Source organism: Drosophila miranda, chromosome XR (genome assembly GCF_003369915.1).
Source record: "Drosophila miranda strain MSH22 chromosome XR, D.miranda_PacBio2.1, whole genome shotgun sequence".
In the NCBI taxonomy this organism is placed as follows: domain Eukaryota; kingdom Metazoa; phylum Arthropoda; class Insecta; order Diptera; family Drosophilidae; genus Drosophila; species Drosophila miranda.
This window is the reverse complement of record NC_046674.1, coordinates 51,340,393-51,358,823: the sequence shown is the minus strand read 5'-3', so window position 1 is coordinate 51,358,823 and position 18,431 is coordinate 51,340,393. Positions and strand designations below refer to the sequence as shown.

At 43.4% G+C, this 18,431-nt stretch overlaps 1 protein-coding gene across 1 annotated transcript; it reads left to right on the top strand.

The window, feature by feature from the left end:
• Window positions 1–5,961: 5,961 nt before the first annotated feature.
• Window positions 5,962–12,769, top strand: LOC117186376. The gene is made up of 2 exons (XM_033387089.1): window positions 5,962–7,045; window positions 7,423–12,769. The coding sequence occupies exons 1-2, from the start codon at window positions 6,988–6,990 to the stop codon at window positions 8,637–8,639; spliced, it is 1,275 nt and encodes a 424-aa protein (XP_033242980.1). The 5' UTR covers window positions 5,962–6,987; the 3' UTR covers window positions 8,640–12,769.
• The last annotated feature ends 5,662 nt before the right edge of the window (window positions 12,770–18,431 follow it).

Sequence of the window (18,431 nt, the reverse complement as noted above, 5' to 3'; positions counted from 1 at the left end):
CAAATTGTTTCTGGACATCCAGAAACCCAGTTCGAGTCTGTCTCATGAATGTGCGCATTTCGGCCGCAATCTCCCGACAAGCCAGACATGACCAAGACAGTCCCATACGTTTCGAGATCAGATCATTTAGCCGGCCAAAATTCCCGCCACCAGCACATTTTATGTGGGCAAAATTGTCGCACAGCCAGCAGCTAAGGAATGAATCACCAATGATTACACCACCGAATTCACATTTCTTTGCACTACAAACAATTGCCATTATTGACAGCAGTAGAATCACTGTGCACGAATAACAAAAGTACAGAGGAAGAGCGCAGGTAAAATGGGAGAGCAGACAGCAGAGCGAGCCCGACAATCAGCAGCAGCGGCAATAATTTAGAGCAGATGTTCCAACGAAGTGCAGGAAACGAGCAGTAAGCTCACCAAAGCAGAGACACAAAAGAATAGTCCACAAAGAGGGAGAGTATAGGCAATCCAGAGAGAGTGAGAGCAACAATGCGAGCAGCAGGCCCGCTTATGCTTTCGAGAGAGCATGCTTTCCGAAGAAGCGATAACGAAAAGCAGACTGGGCAAAAACAATAACAAATTGCCTGCACCAGTCCGATGCGTTACGTTGCGAATATTGTATTTATATTAAACACTTGTTTACAAACGAAACACTGGTGATTAACACAAAGTAAAATCAAAGTAAAGAGATTCGATGATATATTAAAACAAAGTGACAGCAATGTTGTATGATATTTAAGCAAAGGGCGGAGAATGCAGCTTAAGCAAGAGCTAGAAGCGAATACGAATAGTCTCTGAGATGTGTGGATGCCCCAGATTTTCGTTCTTTGCGGGAGCGGAAGGGGGTGTGGCGAAATTTTGAAACTAACTTGTCACGGTCCGATATCACAGTAGTGTGGATACCAAATTTGGTTGCTCCAGCTCTTATAGGCTCTGAGATCCTTGAACTCACATTTTGCAATAAGCATAGCCGACTGTTGCAGCAGGAGAACTTAATTACACTACTACATAAGCAGCTTGGCGTTTGCGATGTTGTGAGCTGAGCTTTTGTTCTCACACACGGCGCTCTTGTACTGCTCTCTGAGCATGCAAGATCGGCTCTGCGTTGGAGTCGGGGAGTTATTGCTATCTCTGTCTGCGACCAGTCGAATAAATACTTTGACAACTTACCTGACAATTTGAAATCAAAAAAATTGCAACTAGAGCCCGTTGACTCCGTCGTATAATTTAATTTGGAAAAAGTCTTCCGAATTTTCACAGACCATGAATCCTGTGTGTCAGAGAGAGACTGAAATTGTTTTCTTGATTCTGGCCATAATAATTATAAGATCTGGTTCAGATTGTACTCTAGAAGATATAATCATCCTCTACGATTCTGTGTTTTCTGATTTGGACGATTAGTACTGTAACCTTAATAAAGAGAGCTTGTGAATAAGCAGAGCATGGTTCACAGAATCGAATGCCTTGCTGAAGTCGGTAAAAACTACATCCGTCTGCAAACCACTTTGAAAACCACGGTGTATTAGGTTAGAAAGCTCAAGAAGGTTAGTCGATGTTGAACGATGTCTGAGAAAACCGTGTTGCCGGGTGATCAGGAACTCAAGAAGCTTCGGGATGGCGGGAAGCTTTGCGATACCACGATAGTTTTCAATGTTTGATCTTGAACCTTTTTTTGTGAAGCGGAATGATGGAGGACTCATTCCAAATTATAGGGAGACAAAACTGTTCCAAAGAGAGGTTGAAGAGAAAGGTCAAGGGTTTGCAAAGGGACTGGGTACAGTGTTTTAAAATGCAACTTGGTACCTTATCTGGACTCGCAGAAAACGATATGTCCATAAATGACAAACCTTGCAAAACAACGCTTTCCTCGAAAATAGACAGAAAAATGCTGTTAGCGTGAGGTAGCTGGTACGGATACGGAGTGGATGCGTTGTAAATATGAGACGAGTACGTTGTTTGGAAAAAGGTAGCGAATAAATTTGCAATACCAACAGCAGAAGCTTCTGTTTTGTTCTGGTAATGAAGGGACGGAGGAAAAGCGTTTGACTTACGCTTAGAGTTTACGAATAGAATTTTTTAGGAGCACTACGAAAGTTTGTACTACATTGTGAAAGGTAATGATTATAGCACTGACTATTAACGGCAAGGAACAGAGAGCGAGCGGAGGAGTATAGAGCTAAGGCCAACGTGGAGCCCGACTTTTGGTACTTTGTATAGAGCCTGGATTTATTATTTTTAAGTATGACAAATACTTGGAGAACCAGGGAGGCTTGGACGATACAGGTACAGTGATATCTGGAACAAATGTATTAAGGGCGGAGTAAGTAAAGCTATAAAACGAGTTAACAGTTGCATCTATGTTCGGTAATGAATAAAGAAACGACCAATCAACACGTGAGAGATGTAGATCTAAATCGATAAAGTTTGTTTTGGGAAAACACTTTATGTGGCAAGAAGCCATGGAACTGTCAGCACAGCCAGATCGGGTACACTCAAGGGATATCGACAATGTTGGATGGTAAGGATCTTCAGGGAATGATATTGGGCTTGCTCTGGATACCGTAGGAAGAGAAGCATCGTTAACAAACATAAGGTCAAGAAGTCTGTCCCTAATGTTATTAACGGCATTAATTTGGACAAGGCAAATATCCGTTAGCCCATTGATAAAGTCATTGTGGCAATTGGGAAACAACAGGTAAGCGTCATCGCAAGGCAGCCAAGAAAGAAATGGGAGGTTAAAGTCCCCTATGACAATAATTTGATCATTGCAACCTAATGCAGATACGACAGTATTAATTGCTGAGAAGTGGTTTGAGTAAATCTCAGCATCAGACCTGGGAGGAATGTAGGAGCAGGTTAAATAGAAAAATGCCGAACCAACTCGAACTTTGACTGCAACAAATTTAATTCCATGGATGTTATTAACTCAGATGAGAAATCAGATTTGACTGCAATCAGAACCCCACCTGCAAAATATGGGCGGTCCATTCTATAAATAGTGTAATTATCAATGAAAATTTCATGATCATTGATAGAAGAGTTAAGCCAGGTTTCGGTAAAAGCGATGGCATCAAATATTGCTTTCCGAGGGACCACTGCTCTAAGCTGAAGTCCCGAGCGAGATAGTGATGGTGAAGCCACTCCTAAAAGAGATCTCGGTCCTGGGGCAGAAGACTTGGCAACAACGGCTGGAGCAGGACATCACCAGCAACCAACACACCCGCACTAGGAGCACTCACCACGTCAGAAGTGATGGCAGCAGAAACTGCAGAGATGTTGGGAACTTGGATGCTTGAAGGAAGCACATTGCTCGGTGTAAAGAACACCGGAGCCGCCGTTGGCGGATTTACAGATAACGGCGAGGCATGACCACATGACATGAGTAACAAATGCTTCCGATGGATGAAGGTGGGAGGCAGGCGTACCAATCGGATAAGGTTGCAAGAGATTGGTATCATTATGAGCAATTTTCCATCTAGGCGATTTGCTTAAGAGTTTGAGCCCAAGAAACTGCGATCCAAAGGCTTCTTATTGAGAGGCACAAATTGTTTCTGGACATCCAGAAACCCAGTTCGAGTCTGTCTCATGAATGTGCGCATTTCGGCCGCAATCTCCCGACAAGCCAGACATGACCAAGACAGTCCCATACGTTTCGAGATCAGATCATTTAGCCGGCCAAAATTCCCGCCACCAGCACATTTTATGTGGGCAAAATTGTCGCACAGCCAGCAGCTAAGGAATGAATCACCAATGATTACACCACCGAATTCACATTTCTTTGCACTACAAACAATTGCCATTATTGACAGCAGTAGAATCACTGTGCACGAATAATAAAAGTACAGAGGAAGAGCGCAGGTAAAATGGGAGAGCAGACAGCAGAGCGAGCCCGACAATCAGCAGCAGCGGCAATAATTTAGAGCAGATGATCCAACGAAGTGCAGGAAACGAGCAGTAAGCTCACCAAAGCAGAGACACAAAAGAATAGTCCACAAAGAGGGAGAGTATAGGCAATCCAGAGAGAGTGAGAGCAACAATGCGAGCAGCAGGCCCGCTTATGCTTTCGAGAGAGTGTAGGCTATTAAACACTTGTTTACAAACGAAACACTGGTGATTAACACAAAGTAAAATCAAAGTAAAGAGATTCGATGATATATTAAAACAAAGTGTGGCGAAATTTGGAAACTAACTTGTCACGGTCCGATATCACAGTAGTGTGGATACCAAATTTGGTTGCTCTAGCTCTTATAGGCTCTGAGATCCTTGAACTCACATTTTGCAATAAGCATAGCTGACTGTTGCAGCAGGAGAACTTAATTACACTACTACATAAGCAGCTTGGCGTGTGCGATGTTGTGAGCTGAGCTTTTGTTCTCACACGCAGCGTTCTTGTACTGCTCTCTGAGCATGCAAGATCGGCTCTGCGTTGGAGTCGGGGAGTTATTGCTTTCTCTGTCTGCGACCAGTCGAATAAATGCTTTGAAGTAGACCACTTGTTTTATTGTTCTGCTATTACCTGACAATTTAAAGTCAAAAAAATTGCAACTAGAGCCCGTTGACTCAGACGGATAATTTATTTTGGAAAAAGTCTTCCGAATTTTCACCGACCATGAATCCTGTGTGTTAGAGAGAGACAGAGCGAGAGAGAATGAAATGGTTTTCTTGATTCTGGCTATAATAATTAAACGATCGGGTGAGATTTTGTACTCTAGAAGGTATAGTCATCTTCTACAATTCTGCGTTTTCTGTTTTCTCATATGTTTGAAATTGTGGATGCCACAGATTTTTGCTCTTTGTGGGGGCGGAAGTGGGCGGGGCGAAGTTTTGAAATATATTTGTAACAGTAATTTATCACAGGAGTCCGGATATAAAATGTCGTTGCTCTAGCTTTTATAGTCTTTGAGCAATATGCGCTCATAGGGACGGACAGAAGAACGGACGGACAGACGTGCAGACGGGCAGACAGACATGGCTCAATCGTCTCGGCTATTTTTGCTGATCAAGAATATATTTACTTTATGGGGTCAGAAACGATTCCTTCTGAACGTTACACACATCCATTTTCACCACAAATCTAATATACCCCTATACTCATTTTGAGTATCGGGTATAAAATACGCGAAAAAAGTTGAAGAAATTAAATTAATTCATCCAGCTCTGTGGGGCTAGCTTCTGATTCGCATTCGTGCGACATGGTCGTACCAATCAAGCGTAGGTAATTATGTGGAACAACGTAGTCAAATAAGCATTTTCCAAGTCTTTGCAAGCCATACCTGTATATTTAAATAAAAAATATGAATCGCCTTTCACTGACAATAAAACTTTACCTTAAGCACAGAATGCTATTGTTCCTGCTAAGTTTCACGGAATTACTTAGTTTTGTCTTAACCAGATTAACCTGGCTTAATACCCGCTCAATTTTTGCATTTGACCACGGCAATAATAGCATTTGCAGTGCAAGAGCTGTCAGGTCAAGGAATTTGCGGCTTTCACCAGAATCTTTACAGAAGTAAGCCTCACTCCAAAACCTAGTGCTGTCGCTTACATATTTTCTCTATTTAATGAAAATCGCTAAATTTGCAGTCAATTTCTGAATATTTTGAACTTTAAGGTATTGTAAAATTGTGCTAATTTCATTTTTCTTAGCGCACAAGATTTTGTTGACGGTGTGTTATGTTATGTTATGGTTATGTGCTCTATCGTAGTCGAAATAGTAAGGTTTCCTAACAAAAAAGGACGGTAATACGATATAAACCATTAATGATGCAAGTGGCCAAGTATGTGTAATAAGTGCTGGTATGGTTTCTTATGTGTGTATTTTGAACAGTTCCGGTTATTTGTTATTCAAAACATCGGCAACAATTTGGGGCACGTTTAAGGCGGTTAGGACTTTCACTAAGCTACTTCTACACTCTATAGTACCAGTTAAATAGGAAATGTATGTAGTTGCTTATTGTTGACGCCCCTTAATAGAATATAGGATTAAATTACTTTATAAAGGTTAACAATTTGAATATTTGAATTAATATGTAAATAGTACTAAAATTGTGAATTAATTTGAAGTTGGCGCGTTACATTATGTACGTATAAAGAAGCGCAATCGATAGTATCAATAGTATCGAGCCAAAACGAACTGAATTATGATCACTAGATTTAAGAGACATACGAAATAAAACGAACGAGCAAGGAACTACATCGAGCGGATTAAGGAAGGTCTTAATTGTGTAGACGGATTCCACTGGAAAACTGTTGGAGGGACTTAGCTCGTACATTTGGCGCCCGAGCAGGGACCTTTGGAGAAGGTTCAATTACCGGATGGAGTTCACGACTGGAACTCAATAAATATTTCACCCTGAGTCTGGCTGACGGCGAGTGCGACAGCGGCTTCGGTATCGAATTGTGAGTGTGAACTGCTTTGAGCATCTAATATTTCTTGCAGGCATGTTTAGTTCCAATTCGATGTGTGTGAAAAATCTTAAAACAATACAATTGTTTTAGTGTCAAGTGGTCGCGGCTTTGAGACTTCTGCGCTTTAATTGTTCTGTAAGCGGGGTCTCGTGTAGAAAGCAGATTACAATTACAGTTAGCTTGAGCGCTTAGGTATCTGCATACACACATACAGCCTATTGCGTGCACTGCTATACGTTGAAACAAGGCACATACATACTTGCATATATGTATATGCAGTTACAAGCCGGCACCTAAAGAACAGTAATTGCTATTTGACATTGATTTAACTTTGTAGTCGTTTCTTCTTTGCCTGCCGGTTCGTTGGGGCGCAAGTACACATTTTGGTACAGTGGCGCACAGTGGTCAATTGTTGATCAATTATTGAATTGGGCAGTGTAGTGAGAATTTAAAGTTAGCCGATTATTGAATAGAGTGGCTAAACTTGGTACCGTGTTACTTACTCATGCCAATATTGAGTATTTTTTATTGTTAAATTGTCAAGGGTAACACCGGTGTAAATAGTCAGTGCAAATGGCACCTAGAAAGGGTAAAGATGCGGAGGTGCTCACTTCTCGAACGGCGTTAATGAATTCTGTTCGGAGCAGAACCCAGCCGATTAGCTGCTTGCCAAATAGCACCTAATTCTTGGCCCTCAGCCGCTTATTTTGTTTGTTACTTATGTCTATGTCACTCATTTGTTTGTTAAAGCTTTGCGCTTGCTTGCCCTGCTTAACGCTCTCTGCCAGCTCGCTCTTCGCTATCTCCGCTTTGCGTCTGCCTACCGACGTCGGCCGAGCGAAGCTGCGCTTAGCGATCGGACCGGCAATGTAAAGGGCAGGCAAGCCACACTTGCAATTTGGATGTCACGCATTAAAGAACATATCGTAATTTTATTTCTGCGCCGAGTTTTGTTTAATTCGAAATAATTAGTCGGCCGATTGGGGATAAAAAACATTATCTCCACAAATTCCTTTGTCCGTAACAAGGTCTATATCGAAAAAAATAGCGACTCCATGACGGCTGCGGAGCTGGAAGCCAGGTTAAGTCTAATTGAGACAAACTTTAATCAGTTCTGCAACATTCAGGCTAAAATTGAACACGATAGCGAGGACGCCAGCGAATATGAAAGCCGCTATGAAGCTGAAGAGGTTTATTGCGAATTAAAGGCCAAGTTACTAAGCTGTCTTGGAAATAGGGGACGGCGGCAGTCCAATGTAGGTGATCTTCTAAATAGCACACAGGTGTCTCGTTCATCGAGACTTCCCAAGCTAAAGCTGCCTGAGTTCGCTGGAAAGTTTACGGAATGGACCAGCTGGTACAACACCTTTGCTACTCTAATAGAATCAGACTCTGAATTGGATGAGTTGTCTAAATTTATTCATTTGAGAGCATCGTTAGGAGCTGGACCGTTAAGTGCGATTGAGGGTTTGGAATTAACAGGGCCTAATTATCGCAAGGCACTACGATTATTGAAAGATCGCTATGAAAATAAGGCAATTATTCTGCAATCACATGTACAGGAGCTATTCAACTTAAGGCGGCTAAAAAGACCCGACTCAGAGGGACTGAGAGTGCTGGTAGACAATGTAAATGCCCAATTAGTAGCACTCAAGTCGTTAAGCGACGATAAGGAGATTCTGGATGCAGTAATTTTCCATCTGATTCGCACAAAGCTTGATGAAGATACAATGGATAGGTGGGAAGTTGAGTGGGATTGCCAAAAGTTACCGTCGTGGTCATTGTTATCGCAGTTTCTGATAAACAGAGGAGTCAATATGGCAAATAGGGAAGTTCGGCGAGGCAATGGAGCCCGACCCAGTGGTAAAGGTGAGATGAAAAATGCGACCTTAGCTGCAACAATAGGCAGCAATGGCTGCTACGTTTGTCCTGGGACCCATGGATTGAAAGGGTGTCAAAGGTTTAACGAACTATCACCAGTACAACGTTACCATGAGGCGAAGAAGCATTCGCTGTGCCTGATTTGTTTTAGCAAGCGACATACAACTAGAAACTGTAATGGTCCGCGATGTAGGATTTGCAGCAAGCCGCATCATGAACTTCTGCATCGAGAGATATTGTTGCCAATGAGCCGGGGCTCAAAGGGCAGGAGTTGCAAGAGCCAAAGTCACTGCATAGCTCCCTATTGTCTAGATCATCCACCAACTTTCTTGCGACCGCTGTAGTTCAAATCAAAGCTATAGACGGAGCATATCGCAATTGCAGGTGCGTGTTAGATTCCGGTAGTCAATTAAATTTTCTGACGGCTAGGATAGTCTCGGCCCTGGGCCTAGAAATGCGCGACTCAGTCATACAACTCAGTGGTATTGGAAATGCAACATCTCAAGTTATGGGAGAGGTGCAAGCGACTTTTAAATCTAGAGTCACCAGATATATGACTACCGAGGACTTCTGTGTGCTGAAGGAAATAACTCAGTATAACCCAACAAGCTCAGGAATTTGTTCGGAGTGGGTTCCACCCAAGGGAGTTACGCTGGCCGACCCTACATTTCAGTCCGGGGAAGATATTGACATGCTAGTTGGAGTCACATTGTTTTTCAAGCTAATTGTAGCAGGGCAAATAAAACTAGGAGCACACCTTCCAAGGCTTCAAAAGTCTCTGTTAGGCTGGGTCGTCGTAGGTGAATTCACGAAATCTTCTGAAGTTGCACTGTTAGCAACTGACATTGAACGAAAGGTGTCGAAAAATGATCAGCTGCAAGAGCTCGTACAAAGGTTTTGGAAGTGTGAAGAAGTCCCTGAAACAGTAGATAAGTTCACTGAGGAAGAAAAACAGTGCGAAGATTGTTTTGTGACGCATGTTAAGCAGGAGGCCTCAGGACATTTAGTGGTAGCTCTGCCCTTTAAGAATCCTAAAGTTGAGTTAGGCGAAACTTATCAAATCGCACTTACCAGGTTCTTGAATTTAGAGAAGAGGTTAAATCGTAGCCAAGCGCTGAAGGAACAATATGTTCAAATTATTGAAGAATATCGCCAGTTAGGGCATTTAAAGGCAATAGAGCCCGCCGGACAAGAAAAGGTCGAATACTTTATGCCACATCATCTGGTTATTCGCCCAGAGAGTTTGACGACCAAGTTACGAGTCGTATTTGATGCCTCATGTAGATCTAGCAACGGCAGGTCACTGAACGACGCAACCTTGGTTGGTCCAACGTTGCAGCCTGATCTGTTCGAGACTTTGACCAGGTTCCGTTTCTATAGATACGCCCTTATGGCCGACATAAAGAAAATGTACCGTCAAATATTGGTTGCGGAACCACATAGAAACTATCAATGCATTCTATGGCGATGCAACGTTTCGGATCCTATCCAGGTGCTACGCCTAAACACGGTCACTTATGGAACAAATTCGGCGCCGTTCCTGGCAGTACGTTGCCTCTATTACTTGGTCGATAGGTACGCGGAAAAATTTCCGTTAGCTAGAGAGGCAGTAAAGCGAAGTTTCTATATGGATGATATGCTGTGTGGAGCCGAATCAAAAGAGGAACTGACAAAGTTGAAAGAACAAGTGACCGAATTATTAGGGCTAGGAAAGTTCGAGCTGCACAAATGGCGCAGCAATTATCAAGGAATGGACAACAACACCAGCCTAGAGCCCCTGATGCTAAAAACAGAGGACGCAGCTAAAACTTTGGGGATATATTGGTCAAGTCTAGAGGACAAATTCCAATTTTGCTTTAACATAAAGGTCTCCGCAATCGCCACGAAGCGATCAGTGCTGTCCGAATTGGCTCAGGTGTTTGATCCGTTAGGGTTCTTGAGTCCCTTGCTGATCTTGGGCAAGATCTTTGTTCAGGAACTTTGGCTTCTAAAGCAGGATTGGGACGAGGAGTTACCAGCAAGCTACGCAACTCAATGGCTTCGATATAGAGAAGAACTGAAACTAATTGACAAATTTTCAATTCCGCGATCCTCAATTCCAATTACGGCCGACCCATGCACTTTGCAACTGTTTGGTTTCTCTGACGCATCCAACAGAGCTTACGGCGGCGTAATTTATGCTCGTGTTAGAGATGAAGGGGGAGGAATTTCGGTGCGACTGGTAACGGCCAAGTCCAAAGTAGCCCAAGTTAGGGTAACATCATTGCCACGCTTAGAGTTACAAGGGGCATTGTTAGTGGCCAAGCTAATGGCAAAGGTATGCGCCTGTCTTCACATACCAGTAGAGAAGGTTAACTAAATCACGGACTCCACAATTGTGTTAAATTGGCTGTCGTCACATGCTAGTCGATGGACCACCTTCGTTGCCAATAGGGTGGCTCAAATACAAGAGCTCACACATGTACAGGATTGGTTCAAGGTCGACACCAAATCAAACCCTGCAAATATTGTATCTAGGGGATTATTGGTAACCGAATTGAGCAAGTCAACGATGTGGTGGAACGGTCCAGAATTTTTAATGGACGCAGCAGATGACTGGACCAAATTTAATTGGAGTGAGGAAATACAAACAGTTCCAGACGAGAGGAAATGTAAGTTCTCGCTGACACGTGGAAAGGTAGAAAGTAATGAGAAGTTAGATGTCGTGGGGAGATGCAAATTTGCAAATGATTTCCTCAAATTGCAGCGAGTTTTTAGCTATATTTTTCGCTGGCGTAGAATATCGTTGAGATCAAACTCAAATGAAACAGGCAACCTTACTGCAGCTGAAATGGAGGGCGGATTGCGCTATATTGTATATAATAAGCAGGTGAGCTTGCATGAGGAATTCATTAAGCTTAAAGAGGGAAAGGTGATCAAATCAGCGAGAATTCAGAGTTTAAGCCCGTTTTTACAAGAGGAAGAGGGAATAACTATTATTCGAGTCGGCGGAAGGTTGTCCAATGCCGAATTGCCATTTGACACAAGGCATCCCATCTTAATGCCGAGCAACCATAAAGTGGTAGAGGCGCTTGTTGAACTCACACATCGAAAGAATTTACATGCCGGGGCACAATCGCTATGTGCCTTTTTGCGACAGAGATATTGGGTAATCAATTGCAGGAAACTTGCCCGCAGGGTGATCCGTGGCTGCATACCATGCTTTCGTCGTCGGCCGCTCGCTGCAACACAGCTGATGGGAGCGCTGCCAGCTAACCGAGTGCGAGGCAATATCTACCCCTTCGAGCGCGCTGGACTGGACTTTGCTGGACCAATATGGATGCACTTTCACATGCGAGGAAAACGCCCAGTAAAGGTGTATCTGTGCATATTTGTATGCTTTGCAACAAAGGCTTGCCATATAGAGATCGTGTCGGACTTAAGCTCAAATGCGTTCATCGCGGCGCTAAAACGGTTCTTTGCAAGACGTGGATTGAGTTCTGACCTATATTGCGACAACGCCACCAATTTTGTAGGTGCGTCACGAGAGCTCAACAGAGCTTTCGACTCGCCAAGTCGGAAGCTCATTGACGACGAATGCAGCCAGCGAGGAGTCAGGTTTCACTTCATCCCCCCACGCTCCCCTCACTTTGGAGGATTATGGGAGAGCGCCGTGAAGGTGGCCAAACAGCTGCTGGTGAAATGCACCAACAGCACAGCACTTAACTACGAAGATCTTGCGACTGCCATCACACAAGTAGAAGCGGTGATGAATTCTAGACCTCTGCATCCCTTGTCATCGGACCCGAATGACTTCGAGGCGCTAACTCCCGGTCATTTCTTGGTTGGCCGACCCCTGAACGCGTTAGTAGAACCAGTAGACGACGCACTGTTGAAACTGTCCATGAGCAACCATTGGAAACGCATTCTAATGGTACACCACATGTTCTGGCACCGCTGGTCGTCGGAATATTTGACGTTGCTGCAGAAGCGGACAAAGTGGAGCAATGTAGCCAACAACATTCAACTTGGTACACTGGTCCTTATTGCGGAAGACAACGCTCCGCCCGGACAATGGCTGCTGGGAAGAGTTGCAGAGTTACACCCAGGAGCTGATGGTGCAGTTCGGGTTGTAACACTCAGGACCAAGACTGGATTATTTAAGCGCAACGTATATAAGCTCTGCCCGCTGCCTACAGATGCCGATGAACTTAATGTTGGAAGGAGCTTCCAAGGTGGGGAGAATGTTGACGCCCCTTAATAGAATATAGGATTAAATTACTTTATAAAGGTTAACAATTTGAATATTTGAATTAATATGTAAATAGTACTAAAATTGTGAATTAATTTGAAGTTGGCGCGTTACATTATGTACGTATAAAGAAGCGCAATCGATAGTATCAATAGTATCGAGCCAAAACGATCTGAATTATGATCACTAGATTTAAGAGACATACGAAATAAAACGAACGAGCAAGGAACTACATCGAGCGGATTAAGGAAGGTCTTAATTGTGTAGACGGATTCCACTGGAAAACTGTTGGAGGGACTTAGCTCGTACACTTATAACATTAAGAAAATTTTTAACCGACAGAAAAACCAATTAACCATGGTGTATGACATAGATGCCACAAGTGAGTTTATCGGAAAGCTAAAATTTGTTAATGATAAGACTATTGTTGGCCTACGTAGCAATAATCGCTGATTTTATATGAACCTAGAAACAATATCGCCGCTTGTTTAAAAGTGGCATCTAGTGTCGAAATTTCCCTACTACAAACGTACCGTGCTAGCAGTGTTTGATGGAGTCATTGCTACTTGTGGTTATAAGAGAATAACATTGCACAGTTGCAATGTAAAACGAGGGGGAACGTTGTGAGCTGCTGCGGAGACCGCAACTCTACATTTATACCCGATACTTAGTCAGTACGGCTCTCCTCCGGGAGACGCCGCTAATATTAAACGACACGACAAAGAGTGCGTACGAAAGAGACATGCAATTTTTAACTATACGTTTTATAGTGAGATTTACCAGGAGTGTGTATACCAAATTTGGTTGATCTATAGTCTCTGAGATCCTTCAACTCACATTTTACAATAGGCAAAGCCGACCATGAAACCTGGACGTAAGAGAGATACAGAGCGAGAGAGAATGAAATTGTTTTCTTGATTGTGGCAATAATGGTTCTAATGGCTTTGATGCTATGGGGAAGATTTTTCCATAAGCGTTAATGAAGAACTGCCTCTTCGAGCAAAGCATTTGAATTCGAGGGCATAGATAATAGTTTGATCTTTGTGATGTAGCGGGGGTAAGTTTGCGGTTGCGGTAAATCGGTTCTTGGGTGGTCACATTTTTATGAAAGTATATTAAGGCTCTAAAATCTATCCATGAAGTAAGTTGAGGTCAAGTATTTTACAGGACAGGTGTAAAACATGGTCAAAACAACTTAAATTAAAGACATAACAGACAATTGAATTAAAGCCTACTACTAATGTGCGCAAGTCACGAGCGTGACAATGACCAAAAATTTCGACACCATAAAAGAGAGTGGGGACGAGAATGACTTTAGCATTGTGTCAATACGATTCCCCCATCATGCTAAGCTTCCCCCATTTCTATCTCGGCGACGAGAGCCTGCGGACACAGGTGGAGGGCATTTCGCCGCCAGAGAAGGAGAAGCATCAGTGCTTCCTCGATGTGCAGCCGAAAATGGGAACCACTCTGCGTGTTCAAGCTCGTATCCAAATCAATCTGGCCGTCAGCCAGGTGTTCGACATCAAGCAAGTGGCCAACTTCCCAGACATCATCTTCCCCATTCGCTATACCTCGACCTAGAGACCGACCTATGCAACATGAAACTGGTCGACAATGACCACGTCGTCGTCGACTATTTCGCCGTTGCGATTGGCATGATGCTCGTGGTGGACGGCGCTGAAGAGAACGATTTCGTCCTCCTTGCGGGTGGGTGCGACTTCAGCAGCTTCCTTGATCTTGAGGTCGTCCTTCTTGGAGGCATCCAGACGCTTGCTCTTGTTGTCCTTCTTGCTTTTCTTATCCATTTTGTTGGCTTTGCCGTTCTTGGGTTCGTCTAGTTGGTCATCACTCTCGAGCTCCAAAGGATGCTCTTGGTCGATTGCTTCGCGATTGGTCTGCAGCCACAGCTCCACGGCGCCGTTGAGGAATTGAGACAAAGGTGATTTCATGTGGCTGTTGTGCATCTTTAAGGCTGTCTGCAAAAAAGTTTTAGATGCTGAGAGCTGACGCAACAGATCATATGTACGTCCAGTTGCCTTCGATATATGTTTTCTCCATGACAGAGTACTACTGAATGTTATCCCCAGATTAACAGCACAATCTTCGTAGGAAATAGGAGTGTTGTTGAGAAAAATTAGCTTATATAAGTTAACGTACCCAATTCTATTGAGCTCTTATACGAGTTGTTAACAATCTTTGGCTTTCCAAAACGAAAACAATTTCAATCTTGGGCCTCCGCCTAATTGATTTCTAAGATGTACAATCTCAATAGCTCCCGCCACAATCCCAATCTTTGACACTCGCCTAAATGGAAAACCAATGTTTGCCCACACCCGGCTTCTCATAAACAATCTCACACCCGGCTTTCTGCAGATCCTGCACTTTAGGCATTTTACAGTTCTCTCTTTGGATGACGAAATCCAATACTCGGGATGGCGAAATCAATTGAAATGTTTATAGAAAAACTATTCCCGAAAGGGATCGACGATGCAAAGATCGAAAAGTTCAAGTCAGTCTTTATCCAGAAGCGACACCGAAATGTCGAGCTAAAAACTAAGATCGCGCAAACCCTTTGTCCGGAATCCTTTGTGACCCTCAACTTAAATCTATATCTGTAAACTTAGAAGTTAAATAAAAACTTTTTAAAAACGCAATCCGCTACCGAAGTTATTTAATTGGCGCCCAACGTGGGGCGACGTTGTATAAAAAGCACCGAATAATAAAAGTGTTGCGTCGTATCGAAACCCGAAGGACAATTAATTAATGGAATAAATCCTTCAATATTAAAACGCGGAGTCATTGTGAGATATTAGATAAGAAAAAGTGAGATAAAAAGGAAACAAACCGGAGCTTAGGGTGTGCAAAAATAAATACAAGAAAAGCTAATCAAGACAATTCAAAAATACAAAAAAAACCAAAAAAAAACAAAATCTTTAAGAAAAACCAATCAAAACAAAACACAAAGAAAGTGAAACTATCAGCTAAACCAAAGAAGGAAGACCCCCAGAAGACCCAGTTAAACAACAAAGAAATTTACGAAGGAAAACCCGTTCGAAGATCTGTCAGCCAAATCAAGAAGGAAGACCCGTTCGAAGATCTGTCAGCCAAACCAAGAAGGAAGGCCCTAAGAAGGACGACCCCTACCGGATAGTTCGTGAGCGAAAGTTGTAGTACTAAATATATAAGTTCAATTAGGTTTAAGCCCAGCGGTGGTCAAGAATATAAAAACAAACATATAAGAAAAATTTAAGAGTTGGGAAAACTAAAAATGATTAACTCACAAACAAGGACCGATCTCACTGCAGATCTGGTCAAACAATTGATAGCACTTCAAATTTCATAAGTACAGGAGCAAATAGTAAATTTGAAACAACAAATAGAAACTAAATCCGATCAGGTATTAGATTATCAGGCAGAAACAATAGACGAGACAATAAAAGATGACACCACATTAAAGGTAATAGGATCCCTACCAATTTTCAATGGTGGTGTTGTGAAATCCTCGATACGAGATTTCAATGTTGAGCAGAAATGCTCTGGGGAATCTTTGCGTTTAATAATGTACTACACGATATAGACAATTCGATATTTATTCATTTGGACTTCAATCAACTTAAACTTTAATCTTAATCGCGTATAGAGTATGTATGTATGTAATGGGTAATACGGGTTTAAGCGCGGCCGGCTGCAACTGCTAATTGTCGTTGTGATTTCGTCGAAACGCAAACGAAGACTCTTCATGGTGATCGGAAACGAGGTTACGCCGCCCTAGCATGAAACGACGCAGTTCTCCGAGTGGGCAATCGCAGTTAGAGCGCTCTCACTCTCTTTGTAGTTTAACCCTTAGAAAACCGTCCATGCCGCCCCCAATACTGGGACCAGTATTAGAAACCAAAGGATGTCACATGTGAATGCTCTGTGAATAAATAAAGTGTTCGTTATGGTACATGTATGGTCGAATAGAGCTAGCAACGGTGGTAGGATTATTCTGAGGTCTGTGGCAACGGTAGCCGACATAGTTTAGAGACCGATCGTTTGTATACGCCTGATGCTGTTTTAACAGTTGCGACTCTGACTAAACTGTCAGCTCCAGGGTGAACTTCTATTATCCTTCCCAGTTTCCACTCGTTGGGTGGCAGTCGGTCATCCTTGACAATTACTAGATCGCTGACTTGTAGATTGTCGGTTTCATGTCGCCACTTTGGACGGGCTTGAAGATGTGATAGCCAATCCGAACTCCAACGTTTCCAAAATTGCCGGATCATTTTCTGTCCTTCCAGAAATTGGACTGTGAGTGGAACATCCCTTGTCGTTACATCCGGCGGTGCTAATAATGAATCTCCAATAAGAAAATGTGCCGGGGTGAGGACAGCTAGGTCCTCCGGCTCCGCGCTTAGTGGACATAATGGCCTGGAATTTAAACAGGCTTCAATTTGTGTTAGCACGGTAGCAAGTTGTTCGTAGGTCATTTTATATCCTGAAAAGGCTCGATAGAGATGTGTTTTGACAGACTTTACATTTGCCTCCCAAAGGCCTCCGAAATTAGGACTATGCGGTGGATTAAAATGCCATTGGACGTTTCGGGCCGCTAAAGCAGGTATTACAGTTGTGGGTAGCTCTCGTTTCAAATGTATTTGCCAGGTTTGAAGAGCCCGGTCGGCACCAATGAAGTTCGTGCCGCAGTCGCTATACATGTGTTGACAGTAGCCCCGACGCGCGATGAAACGTTGTAGGGCCATGAGAAAGTGTTCGGTGGTTAAGCCCGTGACCGCTTCAAGATGAATTGCCTTTGTAGCCAAACAGATGAACACTGCGATATACGCCTTGTAGTTTGTGTGTCCACGGAATCTGGATGCTTGAATTTCGAACGCGCCTGTATAGTCCACTCCGGTGGCGATGAATGCACGAGTTGGCGGATTGACTCTATGTAGGGGAAGATCGGCCATCAATTGTGCTGCTGGTTTCGGTCGGTGACGAAAACATCGGACGCATTGTCGAAGAATGCGTTTGACAGTTTGTTTTCCGTTGACTATCCAGAATTTGTGTCGAATAGTGGCCAGCGTTAATTCGGTGCCGCCGTGGAGTGCGAGACGGTGGGCATTACGCACGACGAGATCGGTAAAATGATGATGATTGGGAATGATCATTGGTTGTCGCTGGCTTATCGGAAGGTGCATTGCATTTCGCAGTCGACCTCTGACTCGTAGAATTTGTTGGTCATCTAGAAATGGGGATAATTGACACAACTTGTGTGTGCCCGATAGTGCCTTGTTTCCCTTCAACCTCAATATCTCTGTCGCGTAGACCTCCTGTTGAATGCTGCGAACGAGATGAATTAAAGCGTTGTCGAGCTCCTGCACACTCAGTGGTCCAGACAGTTTGTCCCCTTTGGCTTGAATGTTATGTATAAACCGTAGAACATATGCCATGACTGATATTAACCTGTCGTATGAGGACGAGTTTTGGATGAAGGCTTCTGGAGCCTCCGAGACTTGCACAGCATTTTGGAACAAAACTGACGGTTTCTCCTCGATTATAGTCCTGTCGATGTCCTGACTGGGAACTCCGTTTGCCGGCCATTGGCTTTCCGGCTGCTGTAGCCATGATGGTCCAGACCACCATAATGGATGTACTGCTAACTCTTGTGGTGTTAAGCCACGAGTTGCGCAGTCCGCTGGGTTTACCGCAGTAGGTACATGTCTCCACTGGGTTGATGTACTATGCTCCAAAATCTGTCCAACGCGATTTGACACAAAGGTTTGCCATCGGTGGGGATCTCCATTTATCCAAAACAAAACGATAGTAGCATCTGACCAATAGAAGGTTGCCATAGGTGGTCCTGCAGTGCGAAGTTGGTCCCGGATCCATTTTGCCAGTTTAACTGCCAGCAGCGCACCCGAAA

What these genes read in the sequence shown, in the direction of transcription:
- LOC117186376 (XM_033387089.1), top strand. Translation starts at nt 6,988, where the DNA reads ATGGCACCTAGAAAGGGTAAAGATGCGGAGGTGCTCACTTCTCGAACG. An exon ending in TTCTCGAACGGCGTTAATGA is followed by an intron (nt 7,046 to 7,422) that starts ATTCTGTTCGGA and finishes TTATCTCCACAA; the next exon opens with ATTCCTTTGTCCGTAACAAG.